Source organism: Neovison vison, chromosome 7, assembly GCF_020171115.1.
Source record: "Neovison vison isolate M4711 chromosome 7, ASM_NN_V1, whole genome shotgun sequence".
Taxonomy (NCBI): domain Eukaryota; kingdom Metazoa; phylum Chordata; class Mammalia; order Carnivora; family Mustelidae; genus Neogale; species Neogale vison.
This window is the reverse complement of record NC_058097.1, coordinates 45,672,604-45,690,813: the sequence shown is the minus strand read 5'-3', so window position 1 is coordinate 45,690,813 and position 18,210 is coordinate 45,672,604. Positions and strand designations below refer to the sequence as shown.

The 18,210-nt window shown below is 54.3% G+C and overlaps 2 protein-coding genes across 3 annotated transcripts; one reads left to right on the top strand and one right to left on the bottom strand.

Moving 5' to 3' along the window:
- The first annotated feature begins 1,156 nt into the window (after window positions 1-1,156).
- LOC122911668 (leukocyte immunoglobulin-like receptor subfamily B member 3) lies at window positions 1,157-7,693 on the top strand. Of its 2 annotated transcripts, none has more exons than XM_044256619.1 (12): window positions 1,157-1,558; window positions 1,780-1,815; window positions 1,983-2,270; window positions 2,434-2,733; window positions 2,957-3,238; window positions 3,545-3,844; window positions 4,158-4,193; window positions 5,006-5,122; window positions 5,483-5,516; window positions 5,596-5,633; window positions 5,841-5,890; window positions 6,529-7,693. In XM_044256619.1, the coding sequence occupies exons 1-12, from the start codon at window positions 1,510-1,512 to the stop codon at window positions 6,670-6,672; spliced, it is 1,674 nt and encodes a 557-aa protein (XP_044112554.1). In that variant the 5' UTR covers window positions 1,157-1,509; the 3' UTR covers window positions 6,673-7,693. The 2 variants fall into 2 exon arrangements, with proteins under 2 accessions (XP_044112554.1, XP_044112553.1); XM_044256618.1 differs by having other exon boundaries at window positions 5,480-5,516.
- Window positions 7,694-8,139: 446 nt separating this feature from the next.
- On the bottom strand, window positions 8,140-14,492 carry RPS9 (ribosomal protein S9). Its single transcript, XM_044256644.1, has 5 exons — window positions 14,401-14,492; window positions 14,108-14,223; window positions 13,896-14,018; window positions 9,206-9,392; window positions 8,140-8,419 (listed from the first exon to the last, which is right to left on the bottom strand). Exons 2-5 carry the CDS (start codon window positions 14,202-14,204, stop codon window positions 8,242-8,244), a joined length of 585 nt encoding a protein of 194 aa, XP_044112579.1. The 5' UTR covers window positions 14,205-14,223; window positions 14,401-14,492; the 3' UTR covers window positions 8,140-8,241.
- Between the last annotated feature and the right edge of the window lie 3,718 nt (window positions 14,493-18,210).

Sequence of the window (18,210 nt, the reverse complement as noted above, 5' to 3'; positions counted from 1 at the left end):
CCTCGTGCTCTGGAGCTCATGTCCACTTACTGGATACACCCGGCCCAAGACCCTCTTAACATGGTCCAGCCCATCCCAAGATCAAGGAGCGGGGCTGTGCCAGCGCATCAGCCTCCCCCTGCGCCTCCAGCTGGGCTTCTTCTCTCCCTGGTTCATTCCTCCCCAGAGGATCCTTCTGATCACCAGGCTGGTCTGATCCTGTGGGAGGCTCCAAACCCTCCTACACTCTCCTTCAGAAGGTCCAAGTTGCACCATCTCTTCCTCCAGGCTGTGACCGTTAGACCAGAACCATCAGCCCCAGCAAACACAACTCACCCTCCAACATCTCCCCAAACACCACAAACTGAGCTATTAACAAGGCCACTTGCCTTCTCCGGCCCCTCAGCCAAGCTGCCCCTGGCCATCTCCTCTCCAACCTGCCATCCTGGCTCACTCCGCTCAACCGCACAAGCGTTTTGTGTGACAGGTTTGTGTAAGGGCTTAAGTGAGGAAACTACACACTACACACACGGCCTAAACACGGACCAACACACCACCTGGGGAGCAGGTAAATGCTGGGGGTGGGGGGGCCTACTAACTGTCAGTATTTCCTACAGCGTTAGTCGTTTCCAGACGGAAACTTGTTTGACTGACTGCTCGTTAAAATCTTCCCGGGTGTGCTCCAATCCTGTGATAGGCCCCAGCCTCAGTTCTGAGAGCAGCTCGAATCGTTTCGGTGGAGGACGCCCCCCACGTCCCATCTCTGTGCTCATCTCTGCCCCAGCTCACGCCTCCCGTCACTCCATCCCCCAGAAGGACCGCTCACAGCAAGGACCGAGACTCTGTGATGTCTACATGTTACGATTCTTACAATTCCCTGTGTTCTCTTTTCTTTCAACTTGGAACAGTCTTACAAGGCTATAACAGAATCGTTTCCCACCTAAATATTTGTATTGTCTGTTGTCACTAGCCACAGCCCCTCCAGTCCAGGGAACGAGTCTGTCGCCTCACCAATGAGTCCCCAGTGCCTGGCACCATGACCGGATGTGGCCACTGCTCACTAAACATGGGCTGATTGCCAGCGTGGTGGGAGGAAGGACGAAAACGTACACTGACAGAAGCTCAGGAAAGGGAAGTGTCTCAGCCCAGGTCACCCAGCCTCTGTGTGAGACAGGGAAGAAGTGGAACTGAAATTGGGCTGATTCCCAGGCCCTGCCCTACCTCCCCCAGCCTCGAGTCCTAGAACCAGTGTTGCTCTCTAGACTTGGGCTTACTGGGGAGGAAGCAGACAGAGTGGGGTCTGGGGAGACAAGATTCAGTCTGTCTGAAAGGTCCTAGGACCCGCTGCTCTCGGGTCACCCTTCAGGGAGAGCACAGAGAGGCCCTGGCAGGGGCTCTTCCCCTTCCTGTGAGGCCATCCCTCTAGGACCCGTGATGAGGAACACGGGGCCAGGGTTGTACCACACCCCATGCATCTGTCCATCCAGCACACGCTGAGGACTTTATAAGCTGTCTGCACGGCTGGGGACCATGGGAGGCAGCGCCAGGACCCCGACCCTCACTGCTCTTCTCTGCCTCGGTGAGCTTTCTGGAAAAGAGGAGGGATGGGGTCGCCCCCTTCCTGCCCCCATGTCCTGGTCCCTGGGAGACCTCAGGACTGGGGAGGATCAGTAGGGGCAGAACTTCTTGGGGGAGGCGCATGCTCAGCCCCAAATGTGACCCCAGCACCCAGGGGCCCAGACCAGGCTTGGAGCAGCTACATGTGGGGTGCGGGAGGCACTCACGGGAACTCTCTTCCAGGGCTGTGTCGGGGCCTGTGGGACCAGGCACAGACAGGTGAGTCTTCCCCAGATCTCCTGTCTCCAACAACGACCCCCTAAGCACCTGGAGGGCACAGAGGGTCAGGGCTGATGGTGACTGATGTGGGAGGGGCTTTGGGATGACAGGTGGGAAGCTGAGAGGAGAAGGGCCCCCTTGCAACTCCCCATCTGATTCTTTTCCAGGGACCCTCTCCAAACCCTCCATCTGGGCTGATCCCAGCCCCATGGTCACCAAGGGGAGCCAAGTGACCATTTGGTGTCAGGCATCTCTGGAGGCTGACAACTACTATCTGTATAAAGACAGGGTCTCTGAGCCCTTGGAGACCTTGGACATCTCATGGGATTCCAGCAACAAGGCCGGTTTCTCCATTGCACGCATGACCTCACACGATATAGGGCTATACCGCTGTGCATATCAGAGCAGGGAGAGGCAGTCACAGCTGAGTGACTTCTTGCCCCTGGTGATGACAGGTGAGGGCAGGAGCTGTTCCCCTCCCCCTGGGCCCCTCCTCCAGGCAGAAGGGAATGGACTGTGGCTTCAGGGGGGGCCTCTTGTTCACAGCCCACAGTATATGGGGTATGTGGGGTCCATGGGGTGATGGCTCCTGTAACCAGCTCCCTCCTTCTCCCTTAGGACAATATGACGCACCCTCACTCTCAGCCACCCCAGGCCCTGTGGTGGCCTTGGGAGGGAACGTGTCCCTCTCCTGTAGCTCATCGTGGCCATGGGAGTTATTCCATCTGCTGAAGGAGCAGGGGGCTGATGCACCCCAACACCTGGAGTGGATGTTCCATCGTAAGAGGGGGCAGGGGCTCTTCCACATGGGCCCCGTGAACACCTCCCATGCGGGGACCTACAGATGCTACGTTTCTCCCGAGTCGTACCCGGATTTGTGGTCACAGTCCAGTGACCCTCTACACCTTCAGGTCACAGGTGAGGGGGCCCCTGCCTCACCCCATTTACCTCCTGGGCCCAGATGACTGACTTAAGCCATATACCCAGTGGAACCCTGGGGTTGATGGGGGGTGAGTGACACTGTCGTCCCGGGGCCAGAACCACAGGTGGGAGAACTAGGGAGGGGCCCATGAGAGCCTCCCTGCAGGCCCTGGGCCATGCGGGGAGTGTGTACCCAGTATCACTGTCCCCTGCTGTCCAGGTGTCTACAGGGCGCCCTCCCTCTTGGCCCAGCCGGGCTCCCTGGTGCAGTCTGGAGACAGCCTGACCCTCCAGTGTCGCTCAGAGATTGGGTTTGACAGATTCGCTCTGACCAAGGATGAGGAGCTCAGAGCTCCCCAGCATCTAGAAGGGCAGTCCAGCCCCAACTTCCCCCTGGGCCCTGTGAGCCACACCCACGGGGGCCGGTACCAATGCTACTCTGGGCACAAGCTCTCCTCCACCTGGTCAGCTCCCAGTGCCCCTCTGGGCGTCCTGATCACAGGTGAGGAGCCCCCTGACCCATGTCCTAACTGTCTACTCGGGGCCTGGGACCACGGTTGCCCCTGGGTGATGGGGTCCAGGCAGAGGGCCAGGAGCACAGGCTGAGGTGGGAGTGTGGTCTAGAGACAGGGACTGAGAAAGGGACAGTGAGGGCCATGGAGATAAAGGACACCCACTCAGAGAGACGGGAGGTGCCGAGAGGGGGTCCCACACAGAGTCCCTGGGAGAGGATGGTGGCCCCCCACCCCGGGGTCAAGGACATGTGGGGGGGTGGCTCTTTACATGTCACGACCTTCCTCTCCCCCAGGAATGTATGAGAAACCGTCCCTCTCGGCCCAACCGGGGACTTCAGTGTCCTGGGGAGAGAACGTGACCCTGCAGTGTCGCTCTGAGATCTGGTTTGATACTTTCCACCTGTCCAAGGAGGGGTCCCTCGCTCCTCCCCAGGTCCTTCGTGTGCAGGACACAGCAAGACCTTATCAGGTCAACTTCATCCTGAGTCCCGTGACCTCAGACCTGGAGGGGACCTACCGGTGCTACAGCTCACACAGCAACTACCCCTACCTGTTGTCACAGCCCAGTGACCCCCTGGAGCTCCTGGTCTCAAGTGAGGGGCCCCAATCCTGCCCTCTTTGTGTCCTCATGGAGTGCCAGGGTGGGATGGGAGTGAGGGGGTCACAAGTGACCCTCTCTGGCATGACTTGTCTCTGGGGTGACCACAGGGCTCCAGGAACTCTGAGCCTGGGCCAGGTGGCAGGTGGGGTGGTCATGGCAGAGGGAGAGCGGGGAGAGCCCAGTGGGGAGAGCCCAGTAGGGGGAGGGCAGAGGGCAGAGGGAGAGGGGGAGAGCCCCATGGGGGAGGAGCACCCTGAAGTGAGGAACACGTAGCCCCGCCCTTCACCTCCCTGTCTTGGTCCTAGGAGGCTCTGAGGATGCAGCCCTCATCCTACAGAGGGGTAAGTGGGGTCTCTGTTGGGAGGGTCGGGAGGTGGTGGGTGGGAGGAGCTCAGCCTAGTCTTGCCTTGGGATTATGGTGGGAGAAAGTTCTTCTCACTGGGATAATTCCTTGGATTGCAAACCTGACTGCAAAGGGCAAGCAGGTGGTTTCATCACTGTGTGCAGGGCAGGTGGCGGCAGCAGGCATGCACACAGGGTGTGGTGTCTGAGCTCGCCTTCACAGGTCAGGGGTCTTGGCCTGAGAGCAGCTGTGCAGTTGACAACAAGTCACACCACCAGGTTCAGACCCCAGTTCTGCTCCTTCCCAGCTGTGGGCTCTTGGACAAGTCATGTCCCTCTCCAGGGCCCAGGCTCAACAGGCCTCCCGCCATCTTCCACAGCTTGCTGGGAGATTTCAAAGACATTCCCTCCCTCCTGCCCTCACAGACGCACACACTCCAGGTCCACACAGGCCCCCGTGGGAGCGTCAGGCCTGTGTAGAGTGGGAGATGGATCTGGGCTTGGGTTTGGTGGACAGGTCTCCACTCCCGTGTTTTGTCTGGAGGGCAAAGGGGCAGCATGAAAAAACCCCATGGTCCTGGTTCCAGTCTCAGCCCTGCTGCCTCCACCCTGGGCGACCTGAGACATGTGAATGACCTCCTGTGCCTTAGTTTTCTGTCTGTGGAGTGGGTGGGAGGGGCAGCAGTCGTCTGCTGGGTGAAAGTTGATGGGGTCAGAGCTGAATGCACAGAGCCGAGTAGGTGCCTGGCACACAGTAGGTGCTCAGTTAAATGGCATCACTGGCTCATTCATGGTGTGGCTTGTGCACAAGGTCGCCACTTGTACCTGTATGTCCTCATCGGGGCCTCAGTGGCCTTCATCCTTCTGCTCGGCCTCCTCATCTTCCTCCTGGTCCGACACTGGCGTCGGGTCAAAGGCAGGAAGCCAGGTAAGAAGGGAAGGGGGTGACAAATCCCAGGGGGTAGTGGCTGCCCAGTGGGCCGACCAAGGGTGGGCTCATGGCAGCGGCCAGAGGGAAACAAGAGTGGCATAGAAGGACTCCAGCATCTCTCAGTGAGAAGCTCTAGAAAGAAGGGTACACGTGGGCATGTGTGAATATTGTATCCTTTTGCCTTTTCGAAATTACAAAATGTTTGGAAACACATACAAGCTTTGTTTTTTACTGTTTAGCACTGCTTTCTCTGTTTGGGAGTGGGGGACGGGCAGGGATCATAAAGATCCTCAGCTTAAGGCCCTGGGAGGGTTCGGGGATGGGGGCCTGAGGCTGATTTTCAACTTCCTGCAGCAGCGGCAGCGTCTGAGGACACAGGCCTGTATAGGAGGTAAGAGCACACTGAGACCCCGACTCCCGCTAGCCAGCGGGCCCCCTCACTGCCGCTAATACCACTGTCTCCTCCCCAGTTCAGGTCCTGAGGCCACCGCCCAGGAGGAGACCTTGTGTAAGGGGAAGCTTGGGCTGCCCTGGGGAAGGGAGGAGGTGGGCGCAGGACAGGGGTGGGCAGGCGCGGGGTGAGGGGAGTGGGGGGAGGGGGCAAACAGCATCTGACTCCGTGTGGCTCTGTAACTGTCACTGTCTCTGGGCTCCTGCCATGTGACTCTTGGGGCTTCTTGGCTAGAGAGGGGCCGCCTTGTTTTGTCCCCACCAGATGCTGTCGTCAGAGACACACAGCCTGAGGACAGACAGCAGGACAGCCAGGTGAGCTCCCTGTGCTTCCGACCAGGGCACCCCTGCCTCCCTGCTCACGTGGTAAACCCAGAGGACACTCCACCCAGCAGCAGGCGTCTCCCTTCTGGAAGTCTACTGCGCTCTGTGCTGCAGGGACTCCACTCCCCTGGGCCTCTTCTCATTTCCAGCTGCTGGGACACTCGGGGCGAGTGGGCAAGTGGCTAGTTAGGGCTGAACAGCCTGTGCCCCGCACAGAGGGGCGCAACTCCACACCCTGGGCGTCGGAGAGGACGCCTCCGCAGCTCCACACACCCTGGTCCTACAGCGACTCAGCCCTCTGCATCCCGTTCCTTCTTTCCCCAGCAACCCACGGCACATTCATACGCTTCACCATGGCCAGCGAGCTGAGTCCCCTGCAGCGGTCGCTGGGTCTGCCTTGATGGCCACCTCAATTACTACTCCAGCCTTCCCCATCACCAGATCCCAGGCCCAACCCCCAGTGTCCACACCACAGGCATTTCCACCTCACACCCCTCCCCGCCAGATACACTGAAGGAGGCAAGAGTGGGCTCAAGGCCACCCTTCACTGTCTAGCAAGGTCCTTAGCCCCGCAGGGAGTGCCATCCTCTCCTCCCCAGCCTCGTGCCTTTCCTCTCCCCCGGCTCCAGGCTGCGATTTCTGAAGACCCTCAAGATGTAACCTACGCCCAGCTGAACCACTTGGCCCTCAGACAGGAGACAAGTGCACCTCTTCCCTCCCAATTAGGGGAGGCCCCGGATGAGACCGTGTATGCTGCTCTGGCCATCCACTAGCCCAGCAGACTCATACAGCTCACTCCAGGGATCTGGAAGGCTCCCTGCAGGGACCCTGGAAGGCACAGGAGCAGCCCCCAGCCAGCCTGCAGGTAGGACTTGGGAGACCTTGTGGAAGTTGACTACTTCCAGAATTTCCAGGACACAGCTGATTGTACAGTTCTTAGAAGGATCCACAGGAAGCCCCAAGACGGTTCGTAACCAAGTGGCAACCCTTGTGGTGTGGTGGGAACGCAGCACTAAGCTCCAAGAGCTGGGGACCTTCTGGAGGCTCTCTGGCAGTTTGGCAACATCCCAGGACCCAGGGCCATCACGCTTAAGCTGAGCACTTTCAGCTGACCCGAGAGTCCAAGGCCTCAAAAGATGGACTAGTGAGCAATGAGGTTGCTCAATGGCAAGGACTTCCCATTTCCCGAGACCAAGCCCCTTCCTCTCTCCCATGCAGCTTATCAAGGCAGAGAAAGGGAAGCTGGTCTCCCTCCTCACCTGTGTTCAGAAACTCTACATGTGGGGGAGGAGAGCAGGGTGCCTCAGCTGTCCCCTCCCAACCACACCAATATAAGCGTTGAAACCAGCCTGTCCTTCCTGTCCAACGCTCCCCAGCAAATCCCAATTAAACTCATTTACCCTCACCTGTAACCCAAGGGTCAGCCTTCAGCTCCTGACAACCCTAACCCTGACTTCTTTTTCTGGGGCCAAGGTCCAAAGTGCTTAGAGATGCTGGGCTGGCCTTGTCTCCACTTGCTACTTCCTCTGCCCAGAAAGGAATCCCCCCAGCCCCATGCAAGTAACTGGCCCCAGAACTTCCCCTAACACTGCTGGTGTCCCCACTGAAACACGGGAAGTGGTGTTTGTGCTGCTCACCACTGTACCCTTGCCCCAAGGAGTGAGGACCACCAGCTGGTAGGCTTGCCAGGCCCTTCTGAGGCAGCAGCAAGAAAGACCTGGAGGGGGGGCACCTGGGTGGCTCAGTGGGTTGAGCCGCTGCCTTTGATCTCGCATCCCGGGATAGAGTCCCACATCCAGCCCTCTGCTCAGCAGGGAGCCTGCTTCCTCCCCTCTCTCTCTCTGCCTACTTGTGATCTCTGTCAAATAAATTAATAAAATCTTAAAAAAAAAAAAAAAAAAAAAAAAAAAAAAAAAAAAAAAGAAATAGCTGGAGGGAACCTGATCAAGGACCCAGCCTGTGCCTCTCCCCACCAGAGGTGCTATGTTCAGAAAATGGAGGCAGACAGGGACGCCTGGGTGGCTCAGTTGGTTGGACGACTGCCTTCGGCTCAGGTCATGATCCCGGAGTGAGTCCCACATCAGGCTCCCAGCTCCACGAGGAGTCTGCTTCACTCTCTGACCTTCTCCTCGCTCCTGCTCTCACGGTCTCTCAGATAAATAAATAAAATCTTAAAAAAAAAAAAAAAAAAAAAAAAAGAAAGAAAGAAAATGGAGGCAGACAGATAACACCAATAAACATCAGTTCCAAAGTATTGGTTCTTTTATTATGTGACTGGGAAACCAGACAATCCACGGGCCCCTGGGGTGGGGGTGGGGGATGGATGGAAGGGAAGGGTGGGCTCAATCCTCCTCTTCGTCATCGCCAGCGCCAGCCCCACCCTGGCCCTTCTTGGCATTCTTCCTCTTCACGCGGCCTGGGCGGCCACCCCCATACGGAGACCGCAAGGAGAAGTCAATGTGCTTCTGGGAATCCAGGCGGACGATGAAGGATGGGATGTTCACCACTTGCTTTCGGACCCTGGAAGGGGGATGGCAGCTGAAGGGACGGGGAACAGGACCCCAGTGGGAGGAAATACTACTGCTCGCTGCTTGGACCCTGACTTGGTAACAAGGGTGTTTCTGACCCTGTAGCACCTGTGTGTCTGGAACGCTTTAGAGCATCACTTGACTCAACCAGCCCATGAAGTAAGAAGGGGGAGCCCTGGTGGCAGCCAGTAACCCACTGTCAGATTCTCAAAGTGGAACCACGGGGCTTTACTCTCTAAGGTCAAGTCTCCCTATCCCCAAAGCAGCTACCTGAGACTCCGTTCTACATCTGACGAAGGGCAAACTGAGCACCCAGAGAAAAGACCCAGCTGTCCCCCAAAGCCAGCAGACTCCTATAGTCCTGGCACCTGAGCATCAGACCACGGGTTGTGGTCAACTTGGCAAATTAACACTGGTTAACGGTACCAGGCTCTGGACTGAGTCCATGAGTGGGTCCAACAGACAGCTGTATCCATGAACCCACCCATACCAGCTGACGCCCACCAGAGCACACCAAGCGGTTACCTGTCCAGCTGCCCGAAGAAGCCTTCGCAAGGTGTACGGCTCAGGCCGCAGTGACCCTTGCGCTGGGCTCTATACAAGGTGGGGGATGAGGCTGTCCCCAGCACCCCATGAGCTGTTTGCAGGCGCCAATCTTACCCTCAAGGTGTAGTCACACCTTTTGTCACCTCTGAGGGCTGCATAGGAGGTAAGGACAGCAAACTTAGCGAGGGGGATGGATAGAAGATAGACTCAGGGAGCTCCCTAAGGGAGTTACCTGATGTGGCGCTGGCGGATCAGCACACGGGCATGGTGGATGGACTTGGCCAAGCCCAGCTTGAAGACCTGGGTCTGCAGACGCCTCTCCAAGAAATCCTCAATCTTCAGACCCAGGATATAATCCAGCTTCATCTTGCCCTCGTCCAGCACTCCAATGCGCACCAGTCGCCGAAGCAAGGCATTGCCTGGTAGGAGGGGAAAAAGCATGGGTTGGGGTGTCTGGCTCACCTCTGACTTCATGGAGCTTAAGGAGCTCCACGGAGCTGTGACATGAGAGGGAGCTAAGACCCATTCCTATGTAAGAATTCACGTAGCAGGGTGCCTGGGTGGCTCAGTGGGTTAAGCCGCTGCCTTCGGCTCAGGTCATGATCTCAGGGTCCTGGAATCGAGTCCCGCATTGGGCTCCCTGCTCGGCAGGGAGCCTGCTTCCCCCACCCCCGTCTGCTTGTGATCTCTCTCTGTGAAATAAATAAAAAAAAAATCTTAAAAAAAAAATAAAAAAAGAAAAAAAAATAAAAATTCACGTAGCAACCACTGTGACCACACTCTCATCCTACCAGTGAGGGCAAGTGCCCACAAACACCTTTGCTCCCATCTGAAACAACACCTTCCTTGGAAGTGTCAGGAGAGTAATGAGATAATCCCTAGAAGAGCACTTAGCATCTCCCTGGAAAAAACTATGCTGCTATCACTTAACCATTACGCCCACAATGAAGCCTGGTGGTCAAGAGCCAACCTATAATCAGGAAAGCCCTACCAGTACACTGGACCGGCGTACCTAGCTTCTAGACCTGAGGAAAAGCTGTAGGCCAGGTAATGCTTAACAGGAGACATGGTATCTTCCTATTTCCAAATATCAACAAATATAAGATACCTAGAAAAAGATTTAACCAAAAAGATGAAAAACCTGCACACTAAAAACTGTTTAAGATATTGATGAGAAAAAAACTGAAGACACAGAATGAAAAGCTATCCCATGCTCACAGTTTGGAAAAATACTGTTAAAACACCAGTGCTACATACACCAGCAATAAAAGAATTCAATATAATCCCTATGAGAATTCCAGAAGTATTTGGTTTCTTAACATTTATTTCACAGAGAGAGAGAGAAAGAGTGTGCACACATGAGCTCATGTGCTATGAGCACAAGAGGGGCTTGATTCTGGGACTCTGGGATCATGACCTGAGCTGAAGGAAGAGGTTAACCAACTGAGCCACCCAGGCGCTCCGCCAAAGACATTGTCCGTGTAAGTAGAAGAATTAATCCTAAAATTTGTACGGACCACAAAAGACTCCAAAGCAATCTTGAAAAAGAGAAAATGCTTGCAAATCATGTATCTGACATAGGTTAACACCAAGAATACACAAGCAACTCTCAGTCAATAGCAAAAAACTCCAAACGGGGGCACCTGGGTGGCTCAGTGGGTTAACCCTCTGCCTTCGGCTCAGGTCATGATCTCAGGGTCCTGGGATCGAGCCCCCCATCAGGCTCTCTGCTCTTCAGGGAGCCTGCTTCCTTCTCTCTCTCTGCCTGCTTGTGATCTCCATCTGTCAAATAAATAAATAAAATCTTTAAAAAAAAATCCAAAAAACAAAAAACTCCACAACAATGTTATTTAAAAATGGGCAGAGACCTACAGATGGCCAATAGGTAACACGATCAGGTGCTCGTCGTCGCTGATCATCAGGGAAATGAGCATCAAAAGCAGCAATATCACCTCACACATCAGACTGGCTACAACTAAAACCCAACAGACAATGGTGCTGGTGAGGAAGTGGAGAAAAGGGAACCCCTGTGCAGCGGGTGGGAATGCAAAGTGGCAATCGCTATGGAAAACAGTATGGAGGTTTCCCACAAGTTAACTATGATGATGCAGCAATCCTGCTTCTGGGTATTTATCCAAAAAGGAAAGCGCTAACCCCATATTCACTGCATTATTACCAACGGCCAAGCCATGGAAACAATGTTAAGCGTCCAGTCAGTTGAATGGATAACAGAGGGAGGGGAGTATATACACACAGTGGGCATTACTCAGCCATAAAAAGAATGAAATCTCACCACCTGCAACAACATGGATGGACCAACTGCATTCTGCCAAGTCAAATGCTATGATCTCACTTGTATGTGGAATCTAAATCTTTTCTATTTTTTAAAGATTTTACTTACTTATTTGACAGAGAGATCACAAGTAGGCAGACAGGCAGGCAGAGAGAGAGGAAGGGAAACAGGCTCCCTGCCAAGCAGAGAGCCCAATGCAGGGCTCGATTCCAGGACCCTGAGATAATGACCTGAGCCGAAGGCAGAAGCTTTAACCCACTGAACCACCCAGGTGCCCCTTTTATGTGGAATCTAAACAAAACCACCAGCATCACCCCAAAATACCTCAGGATCATAAAAAGAATACATTATGCGGCTGCCAAAAGCACAGGGGAAATAGGTGAAGGTTGTCAAATGTACAAACTGCCAGTTATAATACTTATTGTACATTACAAAATTGCTATCTAAAAAAAAAAAGAGATTTTTCTTATTTGTTAGAGAGAGAAAAAACAGGGGGAGCAGAAGGTGCCAGACTGATGCAGGGCTTGATCCCAGGACTCTGGGATCATGACCCAAGCCAAAGGCAGATGCTTAACTGAAGTACCCTGTCCATCTTTTTTTAAGGCTTTTTGAAAGGTGTTAAGTAAACTCACTGGGATCATTTCACAGTACATAGAAAAATCCAATTGCTATGTTATACATCTGCAACTATATAATATAGCCTGTGATTATACACTGGTTAAGAAATAACAATAATATTCAAATATTAATTAAAAAAAAAAAAGCCCAAGAGGCAAATAAAAACAAGTTTGGAATTATCTACCAGCTAGAACACTTTTCTGTCCTTATGCTAGAGAACAGAAACTTCAAGAACTCGAAGCTTAAAATCTCTTTATAGACTTCTACGTAAAATGAAACCACTATCGGGGCGCCTCGGTGGCTTCAGTGGGTTAAGCCTCTGCCTTCACCTCAGGTCAGAGCATCAGGCTCTCTGCTCAGCGGGAAGCCTGCTTCCCCCCTCTCTCTGCCTACTTGTGATCTCTGTCAAATAAAACAAAAAAACAAAACCCCCCACTATCATTAAAAAACAAACGTTATTTCACTTTTACTACTGAACCACCCACACACTGTTAAAAAATGGGGAGGCCCAGCCACTCCATCAACACCAAAAAGCCTTATATATGTGTAATAAGTAAAGTAATTTTCAGTGCACACTGAATAAACTTTGTCAACAGGAGTATGTCCAACGACCGGAGTTACCTGGGCTCCATCTGGACAAAGCAAGGTCAGTCACAATACAATGTTTTACAACTGGATATTAACGTGTACAGTCCACAGAGGCAGAGACCTTTCTCTGTCATCATGGCACAAGACAACTGAAGTGGCTTAGTTCCTGAGCTGAAAAACGTGAAGTACCAGTTTCTCTACCAATGCCATTAGGACAAAGCCCATACCTGGATGGACCCCTGGCCACATGTTGGCTACAACTGGTTTAAGAGGCTTTTCAACAGACCAGAATCAGAGAAGCTTCTTGCCCTATGCAGCGGTCAGTGGGAAAGGCTGGGCCTCAGGCCATACCAGTGACAAACACCTGCAGACACAGGCAGGTGGGCCCCTCCTTCCTGTCCCATGGGGATAAATGGCTTCGTTTGCTAGAAAGCCTACAGCCTACAGTGCTGCCTTCCCCTGTAGCTTCCACTTTTGCCACAGAAGACCACAAATACTCCTGGATTACCTGTGGATCAACCCTGCCCAGCCGCCACACACCTGCCTCTCTAGGACGGACTTGAGCAGCTCATCTACAGAAAATCCCTCTGTCCTCAACAACCTGTGGCTGGCTCCCCAGACTGTGGGATAAACATCCACCGGAGCACCCCCAGGGGAGGGGATTCCTGAATTTTTCACCACTGTGTGAGCTATTTTTGGTTTAACAAGCTCCACACCTTTCTCAACTTTAAATATGTGTGTGTGTGGGGGGACATGCCTGGGTGGCTCAGTAGCTTAAAGCCTCTGCCTTCGGCCCAGGTCATGATCTACAGGGTCCTTGGATCCAGCCCCCATCGGGCTCTCTGTTCGGTGTGGAGCCTGCTCCCCACCAATCTACCAAATAAACATAATCTAACAAAACAAAACCGTCCAACATGAGCGACCACTCAAGCTCAGCCGTGAGGGCTCCCGTATCACAGCACATTTCTGTCTCAGGTGAACACCGGGACACCAGGAGAGGAACCCGATCAGGACGCTGACCAGGCGCGGGATTCCCAGCCCCTCCCGCTTTCCACCACCAACCAAGGCTGCCCAAGCTCAGGGGGGGCGCAAAGCGGCACCAGGAGGACGGGTGCGAGGCGGCCAACCTAGGGGTCACCGCCAAACCAGCGGTGGCGCGTGTGCACTGTGCCCCACGTGAGCGTCTACACACAGGGCACCCCTTCCACACCTGGGGTCATCGTGGAGTCCCTTACCAGTCACAGCTGGTGATGCGCGGGGTCCCGTTCCCCAGGCTCCCCGACCCACCGCAGTGAGGGGCCCGGAGACGCTAACCCCGGGGGTTGTGCAGCGCACCCAGTGACGTGCGAGGGCTTCAGAGCCGGCATCCGGGAAGCTGGCATGTCTCGCTCTCACACCGTGTCTCACACACATACTCCCTCACCCTCAAACAGGCGCCGCGGGTCCTTCTCGTCCAGCGTCAGCAGCTCCCGCGCGGCCTTGCGGATCTTGGCCAGGGTGAACTTGACCCTCCACACCTCACGTTTGTTCCGGAGCCCGTACTCGCCTGCCGAGAGACGGCGCTGCTAGCCGGGCCGGGTCCCGGGGCCCACGCGGCCCCGCCCCGGAAGCGGAAACCTGGTCCGGGCCGCTCACCTATCAGCTTCAGCTCTTGGTCGAGCCGCGACTTCTCAAAGGGCCTCCGAGGGGTCACGTAGGTCTTGCGACAAACCCAGCTCCGGGCCACCGGCATGTTGGCTGCGTGCGCGCGCCTGCGCGGGGTACAAGCCGGGAGCGTGATGGGCCGCCTCCGGAGCCCACACCACCCGCACTGCCGCGGGGCAGTCCCATCCCGCCCCCTCCCAGGTAGTCATCTAAGGTCGGGGAGGGGGCGGTCCGCACGACCCCGTTACCCACACCCTGAGGAGAGCGCAGCACACCACACTCACCTTTACCGTAGTCTCCGCGCTCTGGGAAAAAGGAGGACGTGCTCCCCGGCCACGCTTTTATATCAACGACGCGGCCTGGTGACGTCAGCGCGCACGCCGCAGGCCTGCACCAATCAGAAGGGGAAGCATTCGAGACGACAGGTCGGGCCAGAGTGGCGAGCTGAGCTGGAGGACCGTGGCCCCGTGCCGACGCGGGTCGCGGCGCACGCGCGCTAGGAAGGGGGCGGGACGTTTCCCCCACTGTCCTGCTATGGATCGTGTGAGTCGAGACGTAATGGTCCCCTTCTCTGGGCCACAGTAGCACCCGCTTCGTGGAACAACCCCGCCTCCCACGACATCCCCAGGGCTGAAGCCTGGAACCTTCTAGGAGAGGCCCGGTCACTTCCCGACTCCCAAGGTCGCCGCTCTCAACGTCCGGTGGCCGCACACAGGTCTGGTCAGCCAGCGCAGAGGCCAGGCCAGGCCTCCCGCGGGGTTGCAGTCCTGTCCCCAACCGTCCCCACACCGGGAATTGGGCTTCACCCGGAGCAGCTCGCCTGGCGCCCGCCGCCCCCACTTGGGGGAAATCACCGTCCCGCGCCGCGGGCCTCCTTCATTCACCCCAAACCGCGGCTCGTATTTTGGGATTTCCTTTGGGTTTGCGGAACGGGGGAGATGTTCTAAAACCTCTTGCTATTTGTTCGCCTCCAGTTTGGCGCTGTTCATCGCCTGCAGCAACTTACAGTTTCTTGACCTCCTTTCTGGACATCTGGCTCGCACACAGGCTCTGGGATGGCGGGCGCACCTTGGAGACACTGGGGGCTTAATTCCAGACCACCAAGAAAGCATGTAGTAAAGCAAGTCAAGGGACTTTTGGTTTCCCAGGGCAATTAAGTTCTATTCACGTTACAGGGTGGTCTATTATGTGCCCAACAGCATGTCTAAAGAACTCACAATGCACCCAGCTCAATTTTAAAAATACTTTATGGGTAACAAGTGCTGACCACCATCTGAGCTTTCGGGGTGGTAATCTTTCTGCTGCTGGAGAGGCTTGCTGTTAGGGGTTAATTGGACACGTAGGTCTTCAGGGTCAGGGTCCCCAGCAAGAAAACACAGAGCCAGGACAGCGGAGAAAAAACCGCACTAGCATCCTGTTTCACAGCTTAGACAAAACCATGATAGTATTCTGACTAGCAGCTTCTGCAGAAGCAACTTTTGCAAAACATCCTGAAATAAAACAATTAACCGTAAAACATTGGTCACCATCACAAGTTGAGGCAGTTAGTCTCCAGATCAGCATCAACAAGCAAACAATAACCCAACAGGTAAGTGGGTGCATGATCAAAACCCTGATTGGGACTTCTTAGCAGCCAATCTACAGCAGACCCAACTCAGGATGCTTAAGATAGTTCCTCCAAAGAGTTTATAAGACCCCTAGACTTGAACTCCAAAACAGCGACCTTGGGTTCCTTCCCTCTCTGCGAGCTCAATAAACTTGACTGCCCATCACTCTTCGTTGGGTCTAAATCTTCATTCTTTGAAGCAGTATGACCAAGAACCGTGGGCACTAAGGGAACAAAAATCCTATAATGTTGCCTCCACCATGCTGGTGGCTGCTACCTGGACAGGATGGGGGGTGCTGAAGACGGAAGACTCTGGGAAGACTCTGAAAATAAGACAACAGTGAAGTTTGCCACATCGATCGACTCTTCCTGTCCCAACTTCTCGGTGGCAGGTGATGCTGTTTGCCAGCCTTTAACTGCAGTAGAACTGCTTTCTCTAGCTGCTTTCAAAATTGGAGTCGATGCTCTAAAACCCTGCCGCTTCTTTACCAAGTCTGTGTGATAGTCCAAATCCTCGGTTGTCATTTCAACAATGTGCACAGCATCTTCTCCAGGAGTAGCTTCCGACTCCGGGAAGCCCTCTCTTTGTTGCTCCTTCAGAAGCGGCTCCTTGTCCGTTCGAATTTGAACGTGAGCTTGCCGTGGTGCAGTCCCTTCTTCAGGCTCCACAGTGACTTCCGGTTCTCTTGCTCTTCCCACCACTCCTGTAGTGACTTCCTCCCTGAAGCCTTGAGCCCTTCAGAGTCATCCATGAGGGTTGGAATCCACTTCTTCCAAATGCCTGTTAAGGCCGGTATTTGGAGCTCTTCCCATGAATTACCAATGTTCTTTTACTTTTTTAAAAATAGCCTCCACAGGTGTAGAGCCCAATGCAGAGCTTGAACTCACCACCCTGAGATCAAGACCTGAGCTGAGATCAAGAGTCGGATGCTTAACCGGCTGAGCCACACAGGTGCCCCAAATCCCAAGTGCCCTTAATGGCATCTAGAATGCTGAATCTTCTTCAGAAGGTTTTCAGTTGACTTTGCCCAGCTGCATCAGAGCAGTCACTAAGGCAGCTACAGCCTTGCAAATCGTGTTTGCTCATGCTAAGACCTGAATGTGGAAAGGACTCCTTGATCCATGGGCTGCAGGACGGGTGTTGTGTTTGCAGGTGTGAACACAACATTAATCTCGTTGAACATCCCCATTGGAGCCCCTGGGTCACCAGGTGCATTGTCACCAAGGGCAAGGATGGTTTTTTTTTCCCTCTGAGCAGTATGTCTCGAGACTGGGCTTAAAATATTCAGTAACTGTGTTGTAAAGAGATGCGCCGCTGGAGCCTGGGCAGAGGAGATTCAGCATCATTCCCGAAGGCCCTAGGAGTCTCAGAGTGTCCCTGAGCACGGGCTCCAGCTCAAAGCCCCAAATGCCTTAGCCCCTGGCAGGACTCAGCCTGTCCTCTGTGGCTTTGAGGCCGACACTGACTTCTCTCTAGTGATGAGAGTCCTACATGGCATCCTCCACCAGCAGGAGGCTGTTCCATCCACACTGGAGATCCGTGGTTAGTGCAGCCGCTGTGGCAGATCACGTCAGCTGGCTCCGAGTAACTCGTGGCGGTGGCTCCTCTGTCAGCACCGGCTGCTTGACCTTGCACTGTCCTGGGGACGGTTTCTTTCCTCCCGCCTGCTGAACCACCTCTGCGGGCTTCAAACGGGTCTGCAGGCTCCACGCCTCCCTGGGCCTTCACAGAATTGAAGGGAGTCAGGGCCTTGCTCGGGATGAGCTCTTGCAATAGCGTTCACGACCTTATCCTCTGTGCTTACAGCTGGGCCGTTTGGCACAACAGACCTGGCTTTGGCCTGAGTTGGCCTTCGACCCGCCTTCCTCCCTAAGCTTAGTCAGGTCTCGGCGCTGGATTTAGAGGGAGAGACGTTCAGCTCTTCATTTCACTGGACTCCAGCAGGCCATGGTGGGAGTATTAACCAGCCTCATTTCAGTACTGCTGGGTCTCAGGGAACAGGGAGGCCCGGGGGAGAGGGCATGATACAGGGAACCGTAGGTTGATGGGGTGGCGAGAACCCACATTCATTGTCTTATGTGGGTGTGGTTTGTGGTGCCCCCAAAACAATGATGATAGTGACATCCAAGCTCACTGATCACAGATTACCATCACACACACACACACAATAATGATAATAAAGCTTGAAATACTGGGATAATTACCCAGATGTGACCCAGAGACATGAAGTGAGCAAAAGCTGTTGGGAAAATGGCACCAGTATATTTTTGGATGTGTGTGAAGCATGTGTGTGTGTGTGTGTGTAATAGTTCCTTGAAGCATTTCCATTGCATTGGCCTTGGAGTCCTTGTCCAAAACAGTGTCGGTGGAGAGCTAGCATCTATACACCTGCTCTTTTTCACTCCAAGGAGATTTTCCTGGCCCTTGTTATGATGAGTGACTTTTTAAAAATTTTTTTTTATTTCTTTTCAGTGTAACAGTATTCAT

Coding starts and splice junctions, on each gene's coding strand:
- RPS9 (XM_044256644.1), bottom strand. CDS start 14,204: ATGCCGGTGGCCCGGAGCTGGGTTTGTCGCAAGACCTACGTGACCCCT. Junction 14,019..14,107: donor CCAAGAGCTGAAGCTGATAG/GTGAGCGGCCCG, acceptor GTCTCTCGGCAG/GCGAGTACGGGCTCCGGAAC. Junction 9,393..13,895: donor CCCGCGGCGCCTGTTTGAGG/GTGAGGGAGTAT, acceptor CCCTCCTACCAG/GCAATGCCTTGCTTCGGCGA.
- LOC122911668 (XM_044256618.1), top strand. CDS start 1,510: ATGGGAGGCAGCGCCAGGACCCCGACCCTCACTGCTCTTCTCTGCCTC. Junction 2,271..2,433: donor CTTGCCCCTGGTGATGACAG/GTGAGGGCAGGA, acceptor CTTCTCCCTTAG/GACAATATGACGCACCCTCA. Junction 5,634..5,840: donor CGCCCAGGAGGAGACCTTGT/GTAAGGGGAAGC, acceptor TGTCCCCACCAG/ATGCTGTCGTCAGAGACACA.